Consider the following 21639-nt stretch of genomic DNA (forward strand, 5'->3'; position numbering starts at 1 on the left):
AAGATGGGATTAAGTTTTAACGTGTGCCACATCAATAGGCTAAAAACAGACTTGTTGTTCATTAATCAAAGCTGATAAATGCATCATCACCCCCTACTGTGAGAACCACCTTCATGATATGTTGGAATGATTAAGAAATTTCAAACTCAGTTCCTACACTAAAGTGTACGTTCACAGTTTTATCTAGCCTAAGCACCTCATTGTTGTCTTTATATGTGCTTATTTACTCACAAGCACTTACTGATGAGTATTTAAAGCCTGGTAAATGCAAGGAATTGCAGCAAGCCTCGATTTCTTGGTATTATTCCTTACTCAGTGAAAAGAATCCATGTTTTGCCTAAGGGCAGTATATCCAATGATATTATATAAACATAGGGTTCCCTCACTTGGTTATATTATCCTTAGAGCAAAGTGTAAAAGTGTACCTAAAGTTCATGTAAGGAACTTAAAGGTAAAGTTGTTTTAACTGATCAACTACACTTTGCATAAAAGGGAAACGGCAACTTTGTTTTGTAGTGAAACTCTTGCTTTAATTGTGCACAACAGGATGTACTAATTATTTAACATGTGCTAAAGGAATTCACTAATCAGGGCCTTAATCTTGCTCAAAGCTTTAATGAACTGTTTCAAAGAAACAGCTTTTCTAATCTGGGCTGAGTCTTGGCCTTGGCCTCAACCGCCACCAAGGCCTAACTCAGTACGATTGCTAAAAGAGATTTCAGCTCCCATTAAATCTAATGAGAGTTTGATTGGAAGAGGTGCAAAACACACTTTTCCATTCTTGGTTTAGTTTATGTAAGACTGCTGCAGGCCACTGAGCTCTGTTCTGAATAACTGAAGACCATGTTATGCTTTTAACAAAAAGGATTTTCTAGAATTGTTATAGAATCCAAGTCAAACATCATTTATGGAATATTTTCCCTTATATTTGAACATAATAACATGATATTAAGATGTACTGAATTTACTCTTGTTCAGTTACTTTCTCAGGGTGAGTCAAACATCATAGGACACCCATTTATCTGAATACCCCAGCAATTAATGTGTGAGGGGGCCTTTGTAGGCTATGTCCAGAGCATGGCCGCCATCTTGAAAGCCAGATCAAGGGCAAGTTTTTCCAATGGGAAGGTGGTCATGTAGCATATCGAAAAATAAAAGGGTTTCCTGCAACTCACCCTGTGTATGTATTAATATATATATGTGTGTGTGAGTGTGTGTGTGTTTATATATAAGTACATGGCTTCAAATGTTGCATCGAGTTTCTTCAAGCTTTCTTCAAATGTTACTACAAATGTGAAGCAAACCAGTGTTACACAATTCTGAGATTTTTCTCCTGAGTGCACATCTGTACTGAATATTGTCATAATTCCACTGCTGCAGAAAGTTCAAAGGAATATATCTGAGGCCAGCTCAAATTGATTTAAGTTGGACATTCAATTAATGAATGTCTCCAGGAATATGCACAGAGCAAAACTTTGGCCTTTTTTTAGTCCAATGTGCAATAGATCAAAGCAAGAAACCAGCTGAGTTGTTTCTGCAGGAGCTCAGTTCAGCCTGATAATGGACTTTGATCCTGTCCTCTCTCAACAACATGCTCAAAAACCACTTAGCCGTACCAATCATTAAACCTGAATAACAACACAGAATGCGAGAGAGAGAGGGGTGATAGTACATATAGAAGATGATAAGGTAGAGAGGGAAAATAAAAAAAAACAAGATGAAAGAATACAGAAAGAAAATAGGAAGGAGGAAAGGTGTGGAAAAGAGAAAAACAAATAGAGAGGTAAAGGAATTTATCAGCAGAGTGTATAAACATTCTGCAGAATCAACAACTCCATTCCATTGGAATTACAAAGCACTTTCAGTTCTGTGGAATCTGCCTGTCATACAGTGTTCACAATGACAGAGTCTCACATTCTGCACAAACATAAACACACAGCTCCACACACACTGAGCAACACTAACACAGCCAAACTACTCAACCGCAGGACTTCTGTGGTCACTCACAAGACTGACCAGTGGCCACAGAACAAGTCCTCTATGCAAATAAGCCTAGAGACAAGCCACAATTGTCTTCATTGTTGTCAAATGCATGAAGAGGAAATAAAGCTGCATTCCTGCCCCAATCAATGGCACTACTTCTTCATACCTTAATGTTTAACTTATTATAATCAATATTTACAGCACGGATAAGTGAACCAAGTATAAATAATCTTTGTTGGTACTTATTTCTGGTTGAATATCTCACATTCCATCAAAATGGCCATGATCCAGTATTTTGTATGTCTACTTTCGCCATATTTATATGCTTAAAACATAAACAAAGTCATTCAGTGGAATTTGATGTGAAAGGCTTCATTATGAATTTAGACAAAAATGAAACTTGATTCAAAACTGATTGCAGTCATGGTGCTAGGAACAAGGAGTCTGGTTGAAGACTTTAATGTCGCTAACAGTTCCCTCATAAATGTATTACAAGACATTGTTATAAAAGCACTGCCTGAGACACTGTAATAAGATTTTTACCTGATGAGGTTGTATATAGGATAAGGATTTTTCCTAAACTGTACTTTTCATGTCAGAGTAATACAAGCAGGGTGCTATAAAGCATAAGAGTCCCCAAAGAACCACAAGGAACATTTTTTTTTCCATAATTATATTTGACTGAAATCGTATACTCGTTTTAGAATTCATTGGTAAATCTGGATAACATAATACCCTAGTTTGTATTGCCTGCAGGGTGAACTATAGGGGGTATTCCACAAAGCAGGATTTCTCAATTAGCCACCTGACTTAAGTCCAAATTTGAGGATTGTCCAACAGGAATCTCCCTCAACTTGGCTCACATTGGACTGGCTTCATATTGGTCTTAGATTATCTGACTAAACTGAGAAATCCTATTGTGGAACACTCCACCTTGTTCGCATCTTCACTGCTGTAAAAAATCTCAGACATAAGGAATCTCAGGAATAATATAATAATAATAATCATAAATATAACTATAAAACAATCCAGCATGAATATAATTCTCTATGATACACCATCTGCTCTGAATGATCTTCTGTATAACACAACAATTCTTCTAGTACTTTTGAAAAAATATTACAATTCTCAATTAAAATAAAATGATGCTTTTAACATACAGCTCTCCTTACATATAAATTAGTACATTTGAATAAAATAAGCAAATCAATATTAAAGACTATTAAAGCCTCGTTTATAAAATAGTTGGCTATACAGCCTTAACCTTTAAAAGATTTTCATAAGTGAAAATTCATGTTTTTCCATGTCATATCCATGTGTGATTTCCAAAATGTGAATTTGCAGATAATACTTGACAAGGAAACATTCAGAACATTTCTGAAATAGGAGCAGCAGTGTGCTATGAAGATTACAAAGTGTAATTTCTGAACATTCTTTTGCTATATAGCAATATGTAAATAGTAAGTATGAAAAGGCACAGAACTTATTGAAGTGTAGGACGACACATTTTATGAGTGTGATCCCTGCTGTGATCAAGATTGAAACGAAACCTTACCGAAAGCAAGCATTGTGCCAGGCTTCTTTCAGGACCTTGACATGAAAAGCATCCTGAATCCTGCCTCCACATCCTGCGCACACATGCTCCGTTCTATCTGTGGATCAAACACAAACCAACAAAACATTACACCTGATCACAAACTACTCACCCTGCATGCTTTTACTTGCCATTTTCAAATATTTTTTTTTCCTTTGGCACAGTTAGACTGTAGCTGTCTGACTACTCTCCCATTATGTAATCACTTCCTGCTGGTCAGTGTCCAAGAGAGCTGGCTGAAAATATGGTTTATGTTAGTGTGTCTATAGCTATATTTAGAAGAGAAGAGGGATCTTTAAACTAGGCTAACTGACTATTTTTACTTCTTTTTTTGCTCTGGCCATTATCCAATATCATCCCTCTGATACAGCTGCGTTTACATTTTTACATTTATTCATATATATTTTTTGTGCTTTTCGTGTTGCTTTAGAAATAATAGAATCACTGCTGTATTATGATTGGCCAAACCTGTTAAGATGGATATTAAAAGATGGATAATAAGATAAAGTTAAGATGGATATTAAAAGTGAGATTTATGTTAAATCAATAAGGCTGAAGTATACAATGCTATGGAGCACAAAAATACATGTGACAATTTAAATTAAATGTTAGATTGAACCTCTTTAGAACATTTTAAACTTATTTATATAAAGACCTTAATTTCCTATGCTCAGTGAATGTACTAAGACACTCCACTGCAGGGCTGGAAGTTACTCATTTTATAAGTATATGTTTAAGCTACTACTTTTGACTTCTATGCTTCTTATTGTTTCTGTTGCTTTTCTGGTTTACAATATTTCATCAATTTGATTTTGGGAACTGATTTTTAAAAATCTCTCTGTACAGCTAAATGATTAGCATGTAAAAATGCAGTTTTCCAGAGAAACTGACAGCACGGTTGTTCACAGTTGTGGTGATAACTAGACTTCTGAAGAGTTTAATCGCTTAAAAGCGCCATTGAAATTGGAAATATATTTGAAGAAGAACTACTAAAGTCGGAGCATTTATCAGAAAAAGTGTAGGTACACTGGTGATTAAATAGTTGATAAAATGTTAGTTTAAAACCGTAAAGACGTAAAGTAACGTTAAGTTTCTCTGGAGGGAGCATTTTAAAAAGACATCTCTACGACTGAACCACACAGGACACATCGAAAGGTCGGTGGAATTGCCCTTTAAACTCTCGTACACTTTCAAATACCAAAACCAAGTTTTAAAAACCACTGAAACAGTCCGTGTAACAATGTCCATCAGTGTTCAGTTCTACTGACTCGCTCTGTGTTAGTATTTTACCTTCTTGTTCGTCCATCTACTCTCACTCTCTGTGATGAATTTTCCTCGAAGCACAAACATTAATATCACTTCACATACTACTCCACATCTGAGAGCTGTTCCCGATATTCCTACTGCTCCGACGTGCTACAAAATACACGAGAAAATCTGAGAAAGCGAGTCTGTAATAAATCCACTGCTCTTCGCTTTCTCCCTCTCTTCTCGTTTCTTTTTCTTTCACACTCTCTCTCTCTTCGTTTCTTTTTCTTTCACACTCTCTCTCTCTCTCTCTTTCTCTCTCTCTCCCTCCCTCTTTACAATTCTGAGCGAAATAGGCTGCTGCAGCCTCCCGGTGACGTAACGCGTGTGAGATCCCTGTACGGAGAGCGGAAGGGATCAAACAGCAAACATTAACACCTGAAACAGGAGAGGAGCTCAGGAGCAAGACAGAAAAATACTGACCTCACAGCGCCATCTGTTGACCACTGCCTTACAACACCACCTCGTTTAGTTAATTCCACAGCGCCAGCTGCTGACCACTCACACACAGCACCACTGCCTTCAGGCTATATTCTTCATAGTATTAATCTGTATTGTATTTAACTCCTATTATATATGCATTTCAGCATTTCATTGAACTAGGGAGATAGGAATAGCCGACTCCTAAAGGTACAAAGGAGTAACTATTTGCCAAATTCTGCCATAAAAGCACTTGATGGAGATCGTTGGAAATTGGAAAAAAACAACACATTGTCAGGTAAAACCTCAAGTAAAAATATTATTTTGAAATGTTAAATAAAGAAGGCAAGGTGTAGACCTTTGACAGGCAGCACACATTCAACTTGTCTAATAATGTACACTCACTGTAAATCCATAATTCTGCATTGACACAGCATTCACAGATCATCCAATCATCCAACTCTGGATGGCACAGTATATTGACTTAGTATCTCAAATGATGAGATAGTGTCTTGAGATATTGAGATAGCAACTTACATATTAATGAAAAAAAAATGTATTTTTTAAATTATTTTATATGGCAGAAACAGGCTTCTAGAAAACACAGACAAAAAGTGCTACAAATCTAAACAACTCGAGTTACAAATGAGTTTCTGTGGTGATTCAGACAATGAATAAATCATATAGACAGGGGGGGGTAGTTCTCCAGAATTGTCTGTTACATTTAAATCTAGGCTGAAATTTGTTTGCTTTAAATAAACCTTTCTCTTTAGATAAAGGGTGCTTCAGCTTCAACGGACATTTTCCTTGTCATTGAAAAATTGCATTTAGCTTGCTCACATGGGGTTTTATTAATTTCATTTTAATTTTAATTTTAGAGGTCTGTAAAGCTGCTTTGTAACACCATCACTTTCTATGCCATTCTTAAATAGAATAGTTGACAGAGACCATCAGAGGAGCTCAGACATTAGACAAGTTTAAATTAATTTTGAATGATTATAAATTCCTAAATATTTGGAATATTTTTTTTTGTAAAATAACACTTTAAAGTAGAAAATATGTGAGGTTTGACCCTAAGAAAGTTATGGATTTATGGGCCATGAAAAGCCATATTGGGCAATATTGAGTTCTAACAAGCAATAATTGACTTACTAAGTGTGTAGCTATTAGCCCTTTTTTAAAGTAATACATATTTGAATAGTGTAAAAAATTGTGTCAAACAGTTCTCCATTACGGGGCGGCACGGTGGTGCAGCAGGTAGTGTTGCAGTCACACAGCTCCAGGGACCTGGAGGTTGTGGGTTGGATTCCCACTCCGGGTGACTGTGAGGAGTTTGGTGTGTTCTCCCCGTGTCCGCGTGGATTTCCTCCGGGTGCTTCGGTTTCCTCCCACAGTCCAAAAACACACGTTGATGGGTGGATTGGCGACTCAAAAGTGTCCGTAGATGTGAGTGTGTGAGTAAATGTGTGTGTGTGTGTTGCCCTGTGAAGGACTGGCGCCCCCTCCAGGGTGTATTCCTGCCTTGCGCCCAATGATTCCAGGTAGGCTCTGGACCCACCGCGACCCTGAATTGGATAAGCGGTTACAGATGATGAATGAATGAAGTAATGAGACCTCCATTACCTTGAATAAGGCGTTAAATGAATGGTTAGGGTGCCCTCTTGTGTTAAGAATAGAATAGCTTTTATTATCGCTGAGAAAACAATGTTCAAGAACAGTGTTAAAACAGTGAAATGCAGTTTTTAGCGTCCTTTCTCAGGCAGTAGTTAAAAGAGTTAGTGAAGTTCCTATGAGTTTTTCCACCTCTCTCACCACTCGCTGAAGGTCTCTCCTGTCCTGTGCTGTGCAACTGGTGAACCATACTGTGCAGCAGTATGTCAGGATGCTTTCGATGGTGGCTCTGTAAAAGTTCACCAGCAAGTGTTGAGGGAGGTGGGAGTGCTTCAGCTTCCTGAGGAAGTAGAGTCTCTGTTGTGCCTTCTGCACTTGGTATCGGAGGTAATGCACTATAATATACAATTCCCCTTATAATACAGATGATGAAAAAGTTACCTTTTTTAAAATAAGGATTGTACATTGTTTGCTTGAGGCAGATTCCTCATTATTTGTTTTTATTTTAATAATTTATTTACATAATTTACATAAATTACACCACGACAAAGGAAAGAATACAGTCCCAGCTCTCATATGATATCCTTAATCATCCATATATCTTATAAAAGATGAAAGTTATGAAGCAGAGTATGTGAAATTACAATTCTGGAACCATCTGAGTCAGTCAGGTTTTAAAGTACTGTTAACATTAAATTCTGCAACAGCGTATTAGTTTTTGCAAAGCTTGCATATTTTATATTCTAACTTATTGTCTTTATTCCAATCATTTTAATTTTAACTATTTGTGCAAAGCCCTTTCTGAGGTGCTAGATGTTCTAATGAGGTTCTAATGCTTTGATTTATTTATGTTTTTATGTAATTTTAATCATGTCATTTATTACTGTTGTAAAGGGCTTTTATGTTTTTAATTATTATGCTTAATTGTTTTATTTTTACTGTTTCTTTTGATTCTGTAAAGTATTTCGAATTGCTTTGTGTTTGAACATTGCTCACATTGCCTTGTAAAAAGTTTTAAACAATTATATTTTACTTGACAAGTATATACTGAATATAAATGGTACTTTAGTGTTAGCTGAGCTACCAGAAAGGTAATTTACATTTTATAGGATTTATTTTTACTGCGAATGGTTTCCCCTTGAATAATAAAGAGATTTGGGGTAAAAAATGGGTTTGTCCCCTTTAAAGGGACAAATCATTATAAGCCAGACCAGTAAAGACTGAATACCTGAAATAATATGGAATTCAAATGAGAGTTTCCATGTAGTGTCTCAGATTAAAGTCCAGTGAAATAGAAAATCACACACCTATAACAATTAGTCTCATAGCCTGGTTTAATAAGGAATAATTATTAATATATTACAATTTGTATTCATTATTATTAGTACATATTATATATCTCCAGTAACTATAAATGTATCATCCGTATCCAGTCATTGTTGTATGGGACTAATGTTAGGTCATGTCTGTGTGTAAAGTGTTATTGTTCTCAGTATGTAGTCAGTCTGTGAGACCAAGCCCTTTTCTCAGCAACACCCCCCCACCCACACACACCCACACACACACACACACACACACACACACACACACACACACACACACAAGCTGTGTCATGGTAAACAAACTTTGCCGTGTCATGGTGAACAATCTTTGCTGTGTCATGGTGAACGAACTATTTTCCAAAGAGCTGCACTCTCAAATCAAACTTGAACAGAGATTCTGACATAGATAATGCTCTATGCAAATACCTGGATTTGCACACGTGTGTGTGACAGAGAGAGAGAGAGAGAGAGAGAGAGAGAGAGAGAGAGAGAGAGAGAGAGAGAGAGAATATTTGAAAATACAGGTTTAAGTTCTGGGTGTGTCCATAATAACAGTCTTGGAAGTTGGGTGCACTTAGAGACGGGTTTTTTCGACGTCACCGTCTCCATTTCGCGGAAGACCCTTGCCAGTGGAAAAGCGACAAGTTTTAAGCGTGTCGAGCCGAGCCATTCATTATTCCGAGAATTAATTACATTTGGACACCAATTCTTGAATTTCTGGTATTTCACTTAATTCCCTTTAGGGACATTTCCCTAGTTTGTGCAGGTGTAATATATCTCCTTAGCAACAAGTCTATAAGTCCAAAGAGCTACATTTAAGTGCTTTGCAGTGGTAAAGTAATAAAGATGCAAATAAATGACAAAGAGAAGGACTGGCGCCCCCTCCAGGGTGTATTCCTGCCTTGCGCCCAATGATTTCAGGTAGGCTCTGGACCCACCGCGACCCTGAACTGGATAAGCGCTTACAGATAATGAATGAATGACAAAGAGAAGTGTACAGACTATGAGTGGTTGTAGTGTGTTAAGGTTCAAGTGGGACTTCTGTTTAGGCATCACATTATTGTACAACAGCAACACACACATCACACATAGAGAGGAATATGTGCCAATCTCTCTCTCTCTCTCTCTCTCTCTCTCTCTCTCTCTCTCTCTCTCTCTCTCTCTCTCTCTCTCTCTCTGTGTGTGTGTGTGTGTGTGTGTGTGTGTGGGTGTGTAAATTTAATAATAATCTGTTTATGACAACCAAAATATTAATTGCAGGAATAATTAATTGCAGTTAATTGCAGGAATTTATTATATAAACACATTTAAACAATTATGTAAAAGATATTTTGAAAAAAATACAATTGAATAGCATTCAAATTAGTATACCATGTATTCGTGTGGGATTATAAGTTCTGTATCACATGCCCTACCCCAACTCCTCCCAATACTGAATGGAGCTCCCTCACTGATTTATTGCTTCACAGTCCAATGTTGAGACGCTTTATGCCTACTTATACCACATTTAACATTGAGCTTAGTTTAAAGTGGTTGAATTCGCTGTGTTTTAGGGGCGTTTAAAATGTTTTCGACAGCACAGGGTCGAAGCCTATTAATGTTTCTCGCCAACCTACTGAATGTTTCTCTTTTTCCTTCCCCTGTATTTATTTATGTCTATATTGATGTAAAGCGACACTGAATGTGAGAAAGGCGCTATATAAATGAAACATTATTATTATATAAATTCATCTTTCCTCGAGTCTAACAGACACCAGTGTGGAGGGGCGGGTCTCCTTACATCATCGCGCTCTTTAACCAGTAGCGTTATCTTATCAGTAGCTCCACCCAATCTCTGCCAGGCCACGCCCTCCCAGTGCTCCGATTGATCGAGTTATCATAGAACGGGTTCTTATACTGGTCTCAAACTATTTTAATACTTTTCTTTTATTTACTGACTCCTGAAATTGTTCTGAATGGCCAGAGTTTCTATTTTTATTTTGGCTATATCCGTCCAGTTGCTAAAGGATAATGCGTTCTGGATAATAAACGCCACTCCATCTCAAATGTATTGGTTCACATTGTATTTCTCTGTAGATACAAACGCTTGTGTACTTAGACACCTGTGACGGCAGAATACACACCGTAAATAATCAGAAACAACTATTTTTAAGGAATGTCTATAAAGGTAATACAGATAATAACGGAAATGTATGCCATAGATACAGCTGTAATAGTAGGATTATATTAGCCAATCAGAGTGCAAAGAGGGCGGGGTTTACCCGTATAACTGGCGTCCCTCAGCAACGTGCCACTAAGGAAACAACGGGGACTGGACTACAAGGAAATAAAGTTGTGTAATAGGAATCATATCGAAGTCACTCTAAAGGGCGAATTTTGCGGGGTGGGGAAAACAAGGATTATTAAATGTGAATTATTGTAGATCAGTGAGGTTTATCTCTCCATTCATTCGAACCTAGATAAAGCGGGCCGGTCAGAAATCAGCTTTATAATAAACTGGTACCTGGTTGGACTATAGCCTCAAATTGAGGAAGATATAAAACCAGCATTTTGTCACCCGGTCAGTTCTATGACCTTTACTTACTCAGGTTGAGCCTCTGCACTCCTTTACATTTTTATATTTGAAACTGAAGCGTTTTAGCTCGTATTCTGCAGTGAGATGGGGAAGGGAACAGAGAGTAAACCTCCCACGGACGGCTGCAGCTCTCTGGCCACCGAGAGTGTGGAGGAAGCCGGCGGTGTGGAGCTGATGAAGCTGGAGGATGTGGAAATCTCGTCACAGGAGAGAGAGACCTGGTCTCGCCGTCTGGAGTTCGTCCTGGCCTCGGTGGGTTACGCTGTGGGTCTCGGCAACGTGTGGAGGTTTCCATATCTGTGCTACAGAAGCGGAGGAGGTGAGTCACGTAATGAGAATAACGACGCGCTACGGTTATACGGCATCATTATGCGATACTTATAAGTTTACTACAGTTGCTGATACGCATTGCTACTAGGCTACAAAATACATATTAAGATTATTGATGTTTGAGAACAGTAGCATTGTAATAGTAAATACTGTTTCTCAATGTTTTACAAAACTACACCCTTTACGTGAAACAATGCTGAAATACACAATACGTATCCCTATACAAGACAACGTTGTAACTTTATAAATATGTCAGGATACTTGAGTATATGTTCCATTTTTACCGACATATACTACGGTACAATATCATTTGTTATAACACAAAGCCCAATAGGTTTAAAAAATTATACACAATATATTATGAAACAATACACAATATACATAAAGGCACGGTACCCACTATGTGTTATGACATGATACCCCATAGATATTATGAGACGAAACCCAGTGTAATGACAAAATATTTATTACAATAGGAGTACACTGTGTTATAACACAACGCCTAATACCTGTTATGACATGGTTCCACAGGCTTGGTGTAATGACATGGCAGTTTTGTTATGATGTGGTTCCCAATAGGTATTATGTGATACAAAATACCCAATACATATTATGTACCTGACACCTGATTTTATGACACTATGCACCATATTTTTAAAACATTATATCCAATAGATTTTATGACAGGAGTTCCCTGTGTGTTATGAGACAACACCAAATACTTGTTATGACACATTACCCGGCTCTGTGTTATGACATTATATATATTATGTCACATACCATGTATGTATCAGTGTCAGTGCCAGTTTTTTTCTTTCTTTGTGCTTTAAAGATTTTTCAAACAGTCAACTACAGACCAACAGGCCATCATCACTACTCCACAGACCAGACAACACATAAACCCACAAAATCACGTACCATGTAAACTAAACCCCAACAACAACAACAACAACAACAACAAAATAAAACCCATAAACATAAAATGTATTCTGCAAATAAAAAGACAGTTTACTTTGGAAGTTATCATGCAGTGAACAAAGCAGATGCTGAAGCAGCAGGATACACCGAGGTGGGAATTTATTACACATGAAATAAATCCTGTAAAACAAGTCATTCACACATTGAAATACAACAGTGAACCACAAACAAAAGACACAGAGAGAGTCAATAAAGGGAGGCATGATAGAAATCTCCTGTGAATACTTTCACTGTCACACCTAGGCTCAGAGGTGTAGGGTATGGCTAAGGAACAGAGCTGGAAAAAAAGACACTTGGCAAGGGACACAAATAATTAAAAATGTACTTAGGGGAACTGACATCAAGAAATATATCAAAAAGGAAGAGAAACATCAGTTGTATGCAGAAATTAGGCAAGTGGAAAAAAGACAGTGTAAACTTGCTGTTGTCAGATGAGTCTACCTTCCAAAATGTTTTCAGGAAATACAGAGATCAAGTTATCTATGACAAAGGTGAAAATGATCATCCGGGCTGTTATCAGTGAACTATATAAAATCCGTCATCTGACAGAGTAGTGATCATGTCATGTGTGACATATTTAAGACGGTGTCATGATAGATGCACGGGCAAATATTGGGATTTTAGAGAGATATTACCTTATTTTCTGACCATGGGTGGGTTAATTAATTGACATTAGTAATTTTTCCAGTCCAGTCCTCTGAAACACCTACTCAAGCTGGCCCACGTTCCACTTCAAACATGTACACTTAAGGCTAGTAACCATTGCTAAGCATGACAGTCTCCAGGTTATTTTACTCCGGCGTGTGTGGAGCTGGAACAGGTTGAAAACATAGGGAGGAGACATCAGCATTTTATTGTGACATGGTTCACTGTGAATCTGCCTAACACCTCACAAAAACTGGAAATGTAAGTGGTACTAATAAAAAACAGCCAGAGGAGCGATTTTAAAAAGAGTGTGGCGGTAGGTGGATTGGCGACTCAAAGTGTCCGTAGGTGTGAGTGAATGTGTGTGTGTGTGTGTGTGTCTGTGTTGCCCTGTGAAGGACTGGTGCCCCCTCCAGGGTGTATTCCCGCCTTGCGCCCAATGATTCCAGGTAGGGTCTGGACCCACCGCAACCCTGACTTGGATAAGCGGTTACAGATAATGAATGAATGAATGAATGATTTTATACTGGAAATCACTGGGCTGAGAAACACTTCCGGAAATCATTATCTGTGAACAGTTTGCCCTGTAGGTCATAAAACTGTATCATGCAAAGAAGAAGCCTTAATATGATCCAGAAACTCATTTAAAATGGACTGAGGCAAAATAGAAAACTGTTTTAAGTTCAGATGAATCAAATAATGGACGCCATGTTCTACAGACTCAAGAGGAGAGGGACCACCCTGCTTGTTACCAGCACATAGTTCAAAAGCCTTCATTTCTGATGCTATAGGGTTGCATTAGTTCCTAAGGTGTTGGCAGCTTCCACATCTGGAAAAGCACTATTAATGCTGAACAGTACATGTTTTCAGGGAAGGACTTGCATATCTCAGCAAGACAATGCTAAACTAAATACTACATCCAACACAACAGCTTGGCTTCACAGAAAATGAGTCAGGGTGCTGAACTGGGTGCCTGCAGTCCAGCACTAATAGAAAACATTGGACAAAAATATGACAAGATTCCTCTTCCAAAATTCCAGCAATTGGTCTCCTCACTTCCCAGACATTTACAAACTGTTGTTAAAAGAAGATGGTGTGCTACACAATTGTAACATGGCCCTGTCCCAATTATTTTGAGGTGTATTGCTGCCATTAAGTTCTAAGTGAGTTATATATATATATATATATATATATATATATATATATAATGATGTTATAGCCTTCCACATTTTAGTCTAAAACCTTTTGAACAATGTTTGTAAAATAATGTAACAACTTAACAGTTTCATGTAATGGCTTTCTGTGAGGTAGGTTTTAGAAGCATTCATCACTTTGGATGTCTCATTTAAGAAATCATGTGGAGAATTTCCCAAATTTGTAGAAGATAAAAATAAAGGGTGAAAACACTGCAAAAAAAAAAAAAAGTAATCAAAAAAATACTGGTAACACTGCTGTAGTTCATTGTTCCATTGTTTGAGCATTAGTCAGACAACTTGTAAGGTTGTCAGAGGGCTTATTTGGAGACTAAGGTAAAAACAATGACATTTCTATCAAAACTGTGACAAAACACATTATATTTGACCGTTAACTGTTGTCTACCGAAGCTCATTGGGAGATTATGTACTCTGAGTATAGGAAAGCAAGCCACTGATTGAGTTGCATGACTAGTTTCCTCAGCAGTAGACTGCAGGGTATAACCGTGTGGTTAGAGTACCAGTGCTCCTGACACAGTGGTTTCACTGTATACTAAGCATTGACAGTGGACATATTTCTAATAGAGTCCTGTAATTTGTGACATTTGAGTTTTCTTGTGCATCAGTGAGTTCACCTACATTATGCTCTCTCTGATTTTGGCTTACTCTGGTTTACATTGTTTATTCTGCTGTTAATCTTAAACTGATATGGCACTGTGCCTGGGTAGATATAGGTCAATTCAACTGTCTGCCTCCTCTGGAATTTCATTCACACATTAACACTACATGTCATTTGGTGACATATAAATTATATTAGAATTGATGGTAGACGTAGGTTTAAAACTGAAGGTCCCAGAGTGCAACTACACTGAGGCCAGATATGGTGCTCTAAACTGAAAGTAAATGGATAGTTTATTTCATAGAGTTAACAGTTTCATTTGGGGATGCAGTAGATGAAGCATTCAAAAGGAAGAGGATGAAGTATGTGGACAATGACTTGAGGTGTTGGAACACAAGTGGCAGGCACATGTAAGACCGGTGGAGATTTGTTGCCAAGTCTGCCTGAAAGGTCTAGTCAATGGTTGTGCATAAGGAGAACACTGTGAGGTGCTGTTGTGGTTGTTGGTGATGTAGCATGTAAAGTTCACATGGAACTGGTGGCACTGAGCATGCTTTAACGGTGCCAGTGGGGCTAGGTACAGCCTTAGTCACCAGGGAGGCCAGTTTGGAATTACAGCTGTTGATGCTTAAGAGTAAGGTAGGACAGTAACACTATAGCTTGGAGGGGTGTAGGTCAGGGATGACAGACTTCACTGTTGAGCCTTCTGCAGGTGTCGTGGACATCATTCAGCAAAACACTGATGCGGGGAGGTGCCTACCTGATGACTCATGTGAAGAGCTAGTGATGCAGTGGGTGGTTTGAGTTCTCATGTGTTGGGCTCAATGAGTAACTGTATTTGTTAAGGATAGCTGATTGCTGAGCGGATCATAAACAGCCAGGTGGGTAGGTGTAGGATACTATTAAATGCTGCTAGATATAGCTGATTGCTGATTGGATCATAAATGGCCACAGCAACCTTAGTGTGGAGTTGTAATATTCAAACAACATACATTTTGTGGCTACAGCTAGGAAGGGAGTGTGGTGGGCCCTATGTAAAGCTCTAATAGATTGGCATCTTATCCTGTGTATGTTTATGATGAATGAATTAAGTAGTTTAAGACACAACCATTGTTGACCCAGGTATTCAGTTGATCAGACACATAAAATGAAGTAGGTTGCTACTGAAGCTGCTCATGGTCACCATGTGCCATGCCTTGCAGTGGTTTGAGGGGTATAAATCTCTCCAGCATTGGGTTGTGGAGCAGAGTAACTGCATTCCATAGTGTGATGGAGGACCATTCAGTACGTATGGGATTAATGGAGTGGAATTAGTGATGCAGAACGAATCAACCATCAGAACCTGATCTCATTATTGCTCTTATGAATGAATGCTGCAAAGGCCTACCCAGGAGAGCAGAAATACTGCAGCAAAAGGGGACCTGCATACTACTGTTGGAAAAGTGGGTGTGCACCTTGTCCAGACCATAGTAAGGTTATCTATTAAAGACTATCAAATCCACATAGCTCTTATGAAATTGAAGTTTATTTTATTTTCATTTATATATTGTACATTTGTTTACAATACAATATTCATTCATTCATTATTTGTAACTGTTTATCCAGTTCAGGGTTGCTGTGTGTGCGGAGCTTACCCAATATCACTGGTTGCAAGGCAGGAACACCCTGGAGGGGTGCCATTCCTTCACAGGGCAACACACACTCACACATTCACTCACACCCTCACACCTATGGACACCTTTGAGTCGCCAATCCAAATAATGTTTACTGAAATAATGAAAATGTGTTTAAAAATCCTTTCATTGTTATTGAAACAGTTTATATTGTGATGTATACTGATATTAAGTTGTTGTCCAGCCCTAATTTAAAACCAATATTTTTTACAATAATTAACTATTTTAGCTATAAGGACCACAAGAAAGTCCTAATTTTTTGTTTAGGTGCATTTTCAGGACCAACCTAGCGGGCATAAAATAACAAATATATGTTGTGTACATCCTAAAATTAATTGGAATGTCTAGAGCCTTCCAACCCACAAACTGTAAAACAGAACAACCCAATCATTTTTTTTGTGGTCAGAAAACATGGCAAAAACAAATCTATCTGATTTTGTGCTGCATTTTATATGGAGTGCAGAGACTATTTACCCTAAAATTTGTGTACACATGCACATTCCAAATTACAAGTTGTGTACACATGCACATTCCAAGGTACACACTCAGAGATTTGAATAGGGAATTTCTTCCTCTCTTGGGCTGGTTATTCTAAAGTCTCTGCACTTTGTGTAAGAATGTTTACATCCCAGAAGGAACTGACTCAGTTGTTTTATTTTACAGTTTGTGGGTTGATAGGCACTCCAAATCCTCAGATGAGTGTACAAATGCACATGTTTAAATCTGATAAATAATTAACAAAAACTAAACTTTAATCTGTAATTTACCACAAATATGTCTATTTTTAGGTGCATTTCTCATCCCCTATTTAATCATGCTTTTCCTGTGTGGTATCCCGTTGCTCTTCATGGAGTATGCTGTTGGACAGTACACACGTTTGGGGCCGGTTCATGCACTGGCCAAAGTCTGTCCCATTCTCAAAGGTGAGTGATTTTTGTGCAAGAATAAATGATTGCCAGCCACCATAAACCTTCAGTATTTTACCTTACTTTCTGCATATTCCGTCCAGCAAATAGGCAAAAGAACCTGAAAGTATTTGTATCTGTTAACTAAAGTACCAGTGATGTTTCAAATGTAATGACTCATTACTTTCTGTCCCACATATGAGCTATACATGTGGGTTCAGAGATTAGTAGGTCAGTGGTATTTTTGCAAAGCACAGAGTCTACTTCCTTGCACTGAATCTTGCTTCTCATTCATTCCATGACATAAAAAATAATTTAAAATCACATTCTCGAGGCAAAAATACATGACATGCCACAACAAAAAATATATGACTGATACTAATGCATGTTGAAAAATACTAAAAATAAAGATAATCAACAATGCTCTTTGAAAAAACACCAGAGACCACTTTGCATTTCTTTTTTCAAGTTGAAACAGCCCTTGGAATATAAGTAACAGGAATTGCAATTGAATTTGAGGTTTGGAAAAGTAACCTTCAGATTTCTTTGAGTAACTGAAAGCCTAATGAAAACAAACCTTGGAAACAATACGGAAAAAATAATTATTTGCTGAGACTTCTCTTTTAACAACAAATTGTAAGATTTGTTATGGCATACATAATGAAAATTGGTCTGAGCAATTCTGATCAGTTTTAATTGCAAGTATACAACAACAGATAAAATAAACATCAGTCTTATAGCTTGTGTGCTATTTATGTTTTATCTTTAATCTTAATGTAAACCAATGAACATCCAAAATCCAATTTGTTTGTAATTATTATGTATGTTTTCTTGATGGCACTTGTTTCTGTAATTTTGCCATACTGTCTTCTGTGATCTTGATAAACATTTCACTCCCTCCTTTGCTATGCTTCTGTTTGCTTTGGTGTAAGAGTTACCAAACATGTTATATTGGTCTGTTGCAACTTGGGATGATATCTGATGACCTGTTGATGGTTGATCACTCAGTGGTGCTTTGATAAGGTCAGTGGCTCAGATTTCACAGCAGTAAACTCTATTAACTCTAGCAAACACTGCTTTTTATCTGAGTAAAGCTGACTCTGTAATTGAATCATCAAAAAAAGAAGTTGATATTATTCTAGATATTTCTTACAGAGCTTCACTGATTTTTTTTAGCAATGTTCATATTTTTTGTTAGGAAAAAATACAAGTTCAAGTTCTTTATTTTAAAAAGACTTTGGTATATTATTTAATTCTGGTTTTCTTCAGAGACGTTTGCAGTATTACCCACTACATGGACTCCCACTACTTGCACTGCCAGACACATAGGGAGTATTTGTTTCCTTTTGCTGCTTAATGTGGTCAAGAACCACCTACTATTGCAGAAAAAATAATTTGACTAATCTGCCAAATTACCAATCATCAGAACTAATTTCTTTTCTTTTTTGATATCTGATCAAGCATTATTTCATGAGGGTTTCCCAGTTATTATAATCATACACAAGATAAGATGAAAAATATCCTATGCCAATCCATGAGAGCTTTACATAGGGCCCACCCCACTCTCTTCCTACCGGTAGCCACATCATTTCTATTGTTCCAATCCTACAGCTACACCTTAAGGTTGTTGTGATCCAATCTGCAACCAGATAACTTTAACATCTAGGGTTACTCATTGAGCCCGTCACATGAGTACCCAAACCACCCACTGTATCACTAGCACTTCACAGGGGTCATCAGGTAGGCACCTCCCCTCGTCACTGTACATCACCCACCAACACAACAGCACCTCTACAGTTCATTTCTCCAACTAATCTGTGCTCTCCTTATCCACAAACTCAGACCTTTCAGATGTTTTTGATAATTCCTTTACAGCTGTCCTTAGTTTCCGGCCCCTGAAGCTGAACTGCACAAGCAGGGATGTGGAAAACTTGACTACAAATCCCCTAACACTTATCTTCACCAGTCTAACATGTGCCTGCCACCTATGTTCCCTCACCTGAGCAGCCAAGTCTGTCTACTTCAGCTTCTTCCTTTCGAATGCTTCGTCTACTGCATCAAATTGAAAGGTTAACTCTATGAAATAAACTATCCGCTTACTTTCAGAGTACAGCACCATATCTAGCCTCAGTGTAGTTAATGCAATGCACTCTTGGACCTGCAGTTTTTTGCCTATGTCCACCAGCAATTTCCAATCTCGTGCTTTGCCCCATCTACCAATATTTATAGCCTGTGCACACTCTTGAATACGTTCACCCTCATGCACAAACCTAACCACTCGTTAATTAGTTTACCTCTAAGCATTTGCTGTCCAACAAACATGCTAAAACACTTAGCACCTGATTATTTTTCCATGTATACCTACACTGCGATAAAATAACTTTACAAGCTGAGCTCTACAACTAGGGTCTTCACCTACCCACTGTTAAAGATTTTGTGGAGTTGGAAAGACATCATAAGTTTCTCCAAGCAAAAACTTAATACAACTTGCTTCCATCGCCCACAATTCTTGCCAAGTGATCTTCCGCTTCTCTAGATTCTCCCACAGGCCTTGTTTTGCCTGTGACACTGCTGTTGCACACTGTGCCTCCTCTTCCTGATCACAAATAAATCTAGTCACCATTTGTCTTCTCTCTGGTGATGTGGCCTTACTAAACGCTTCCCACGAATCACATGACCCAAGGCTCACTCTTCCACTTTGCACTTGGCCAAGCACATCCCTTAGCTCTAAAGAGCTCCTGGCTAGCTGCACTGCCACTCATGGGTTCCACTTCTTTCCAGCTTTTGTGACTGGCGCTGCTGCTTTAACCACTGCATCCTTTGATCCTGACAAAGTGATCTTACAACTCACATTTGCACATTTAAATACCTTAACTTAACTTGTGAGTGGTAGCTCCAGTACCCCTCTCCTTTACCATGCCACACTACTTAATAACCTTCACTAATTCAGCCTTTATTCCCACAACTTGGTCGGTATCATTTAGTACTGCACTGCACCATCTACCTAAACTCTGGTCTCTCCAGTACTGTAGGAATCATTTCTCCCTCCATTCAAATATCCTTTCCTAATCCTAATTTCCTTTGAGAATCGACAGACTTCAAGACTTGCTTGGTTTAACTTTCAGCCTAGCCAACCTCAGATTATCTTTAAACTTCCCCAGCAACCACCATGTGCAAGGCACAGTTGTCATCAGGGTTGTCCATGTAAACCCTGACTGGGGGAAGCCCGGTACCATCATGGAACCTCTCCCAGCCTATGACCCACTTAGGGGCCCTGATTGCTACCTCCATCACCATATTGTGTTAAAGCTAAATTATGAAATAGAGCATTTAGATACTTTTGCTTTCGATGTACATGATTTGACCAGCCACCATAAACCTTAAGTCCTTTTCCTTTTTTCTGCTTGTACTGTCCAGCAAAGAGAAAATTAGGATTATTAGTTTATTAACTTTTACCTACAGTGGTGCAGCATGTAGTGTTGCAGTCACACAGCTCCAGGGGCCTGGAGGTTGTGGGTTCGATTCCCGCTCCGGGTGACTGTCTGTGAGGAGTTTGGTGTGTTCTCCCCGTGTCCGTGTGGGTTTCCTCCAGGTACTCCGGTTTCCTCCCACAGTCCAAAAACACACGTTGGTAGGTGGATTGGTGACTCAAAAGTGTCCATAGGTGTGAGTGAATGTGTGTGTGTGTGTGTCTGTGTTGCCCTGTGAAGGACTCGCGCCCCCTCCAGGGTGTGTTCCTGCATTGCGCCCAATAATTCCAGGTAGGCTCTGGACCCACCGCAACCCTGAACTGGATAAGCGGTTACAGATAATGAATGAATGAATAAACTTTTACCTATCATAACATCAGCAGTCCAATCAAGTTTCGAGTTCCCATGTTTCGGTCATGGTATAAATGAAGATGCTGGTTTTAGTGTTGAATGTACTGTGGGAAATTTAATATATCCTTAGTCATGTTTCCTTGTTCTAAGTGGTAGTATTCATAGAAAGGTACATACCAGGCACTCAGCTATATTTGCTGACACTTTGCATATCAGCAGAGTTGTAAATTTAGCAAATACAACATTTCCTTTATCCTTTCCTATCTTTTTATTTATGTGCTACCTTACCATGTCAGCTAGAATATATCATACAGGAAGCACTGTATTTAAATTAACATAATCCTGTAAAGGCCACAGCAGTAACCTTAAACATCCTTGTACCTTGAATTACAGATACACAAAAAGCAATATGAAATAAATTGAGAGAAGTTACAATTTTGAATTTGAAAGGTTCCTACTGGACATGTATAGAGGATTCTGAAATGGATATCCATGATAGGAATCTTCTTTAATTCTCTTAAGCTGTGGACCAAAAAGGCCATCAGTGGTCAAGCCATCAACAGTCATCATGCTGTCTTGTTTTTAATAAAAGGTCTTGCTTTCATTTGCTCTAACTCCAGACTTCTCTCCTTAGTTTTTTTTTATCTCCTCAAAGACAGAGA

General features: G+C 38.3%; 2 protein-coding genes across 2 annotated transcripts in view; one reads left to right on the forward strand and one right to left on the reverse strand.

Annotated features, from left to right (window-relative positions):
• The window catches only part of LOC136677249 (LIM domain kinase 2-like), a 39639-nt gene extending 34391 nt beyond the window's left edge, over window positions 1-5248 (reverse strand). The window contains exons 1-2 of the mRNA XM_066654734.1: window positions 4868-5248; window positions 3539-3635 (exon numbers count right to left, since the gene is read on the reverse strand). Coding sequence (XP_066510831.1) covers window positions 3539-3635; window positions 4868-4883 — 113 coding nt within the window. The 5' untranslated portion in view covers window positions 4884-5248. The remainder of the gene's footprint in view (window positions 1-3538; window positions 3636-4867) is intronic.
• A 5361-nt stretch (window positions 5249-10609) lies between these two features.
• LOC136676476 (sodium- and chloride-dependent GABA transporter ine-like) overlaps window positions 10610-21639 on the forward strand; it is a 35250-nt gene continuing 24220 nt past the window's right edge. The window contains exons 1-2 of the mRNA XM_066653534.1: window positions 10610-11132; window positions 17040-17174. Of these exons, the coding sequence (XP_066509631.1) occupies window positions 10898-11132; window positions 17040-17174 (370 nt within the window). The 5' untranslated portion in view covers window positions 10610-10897. The remainder of the gene's footprint in view (window positions 11133-17039; window positions 17175-21639) is intronic.

The sequence above is a fragment of the Hoplias malabaricus genome, chromosome X2 (assembly GCF_029633855.1).
Source record: "Hoplias malabaricus isolate fHopMal1 chromosome X2, fHopMal1.hap1, whole genome shotgun sequence".
Lineage (NCBI taxonomy): Eukaryota > Metazoa > Chordata > Actinopteri > Characiformes > Erythrinidae > Hoplias > Hoplias malabaricus.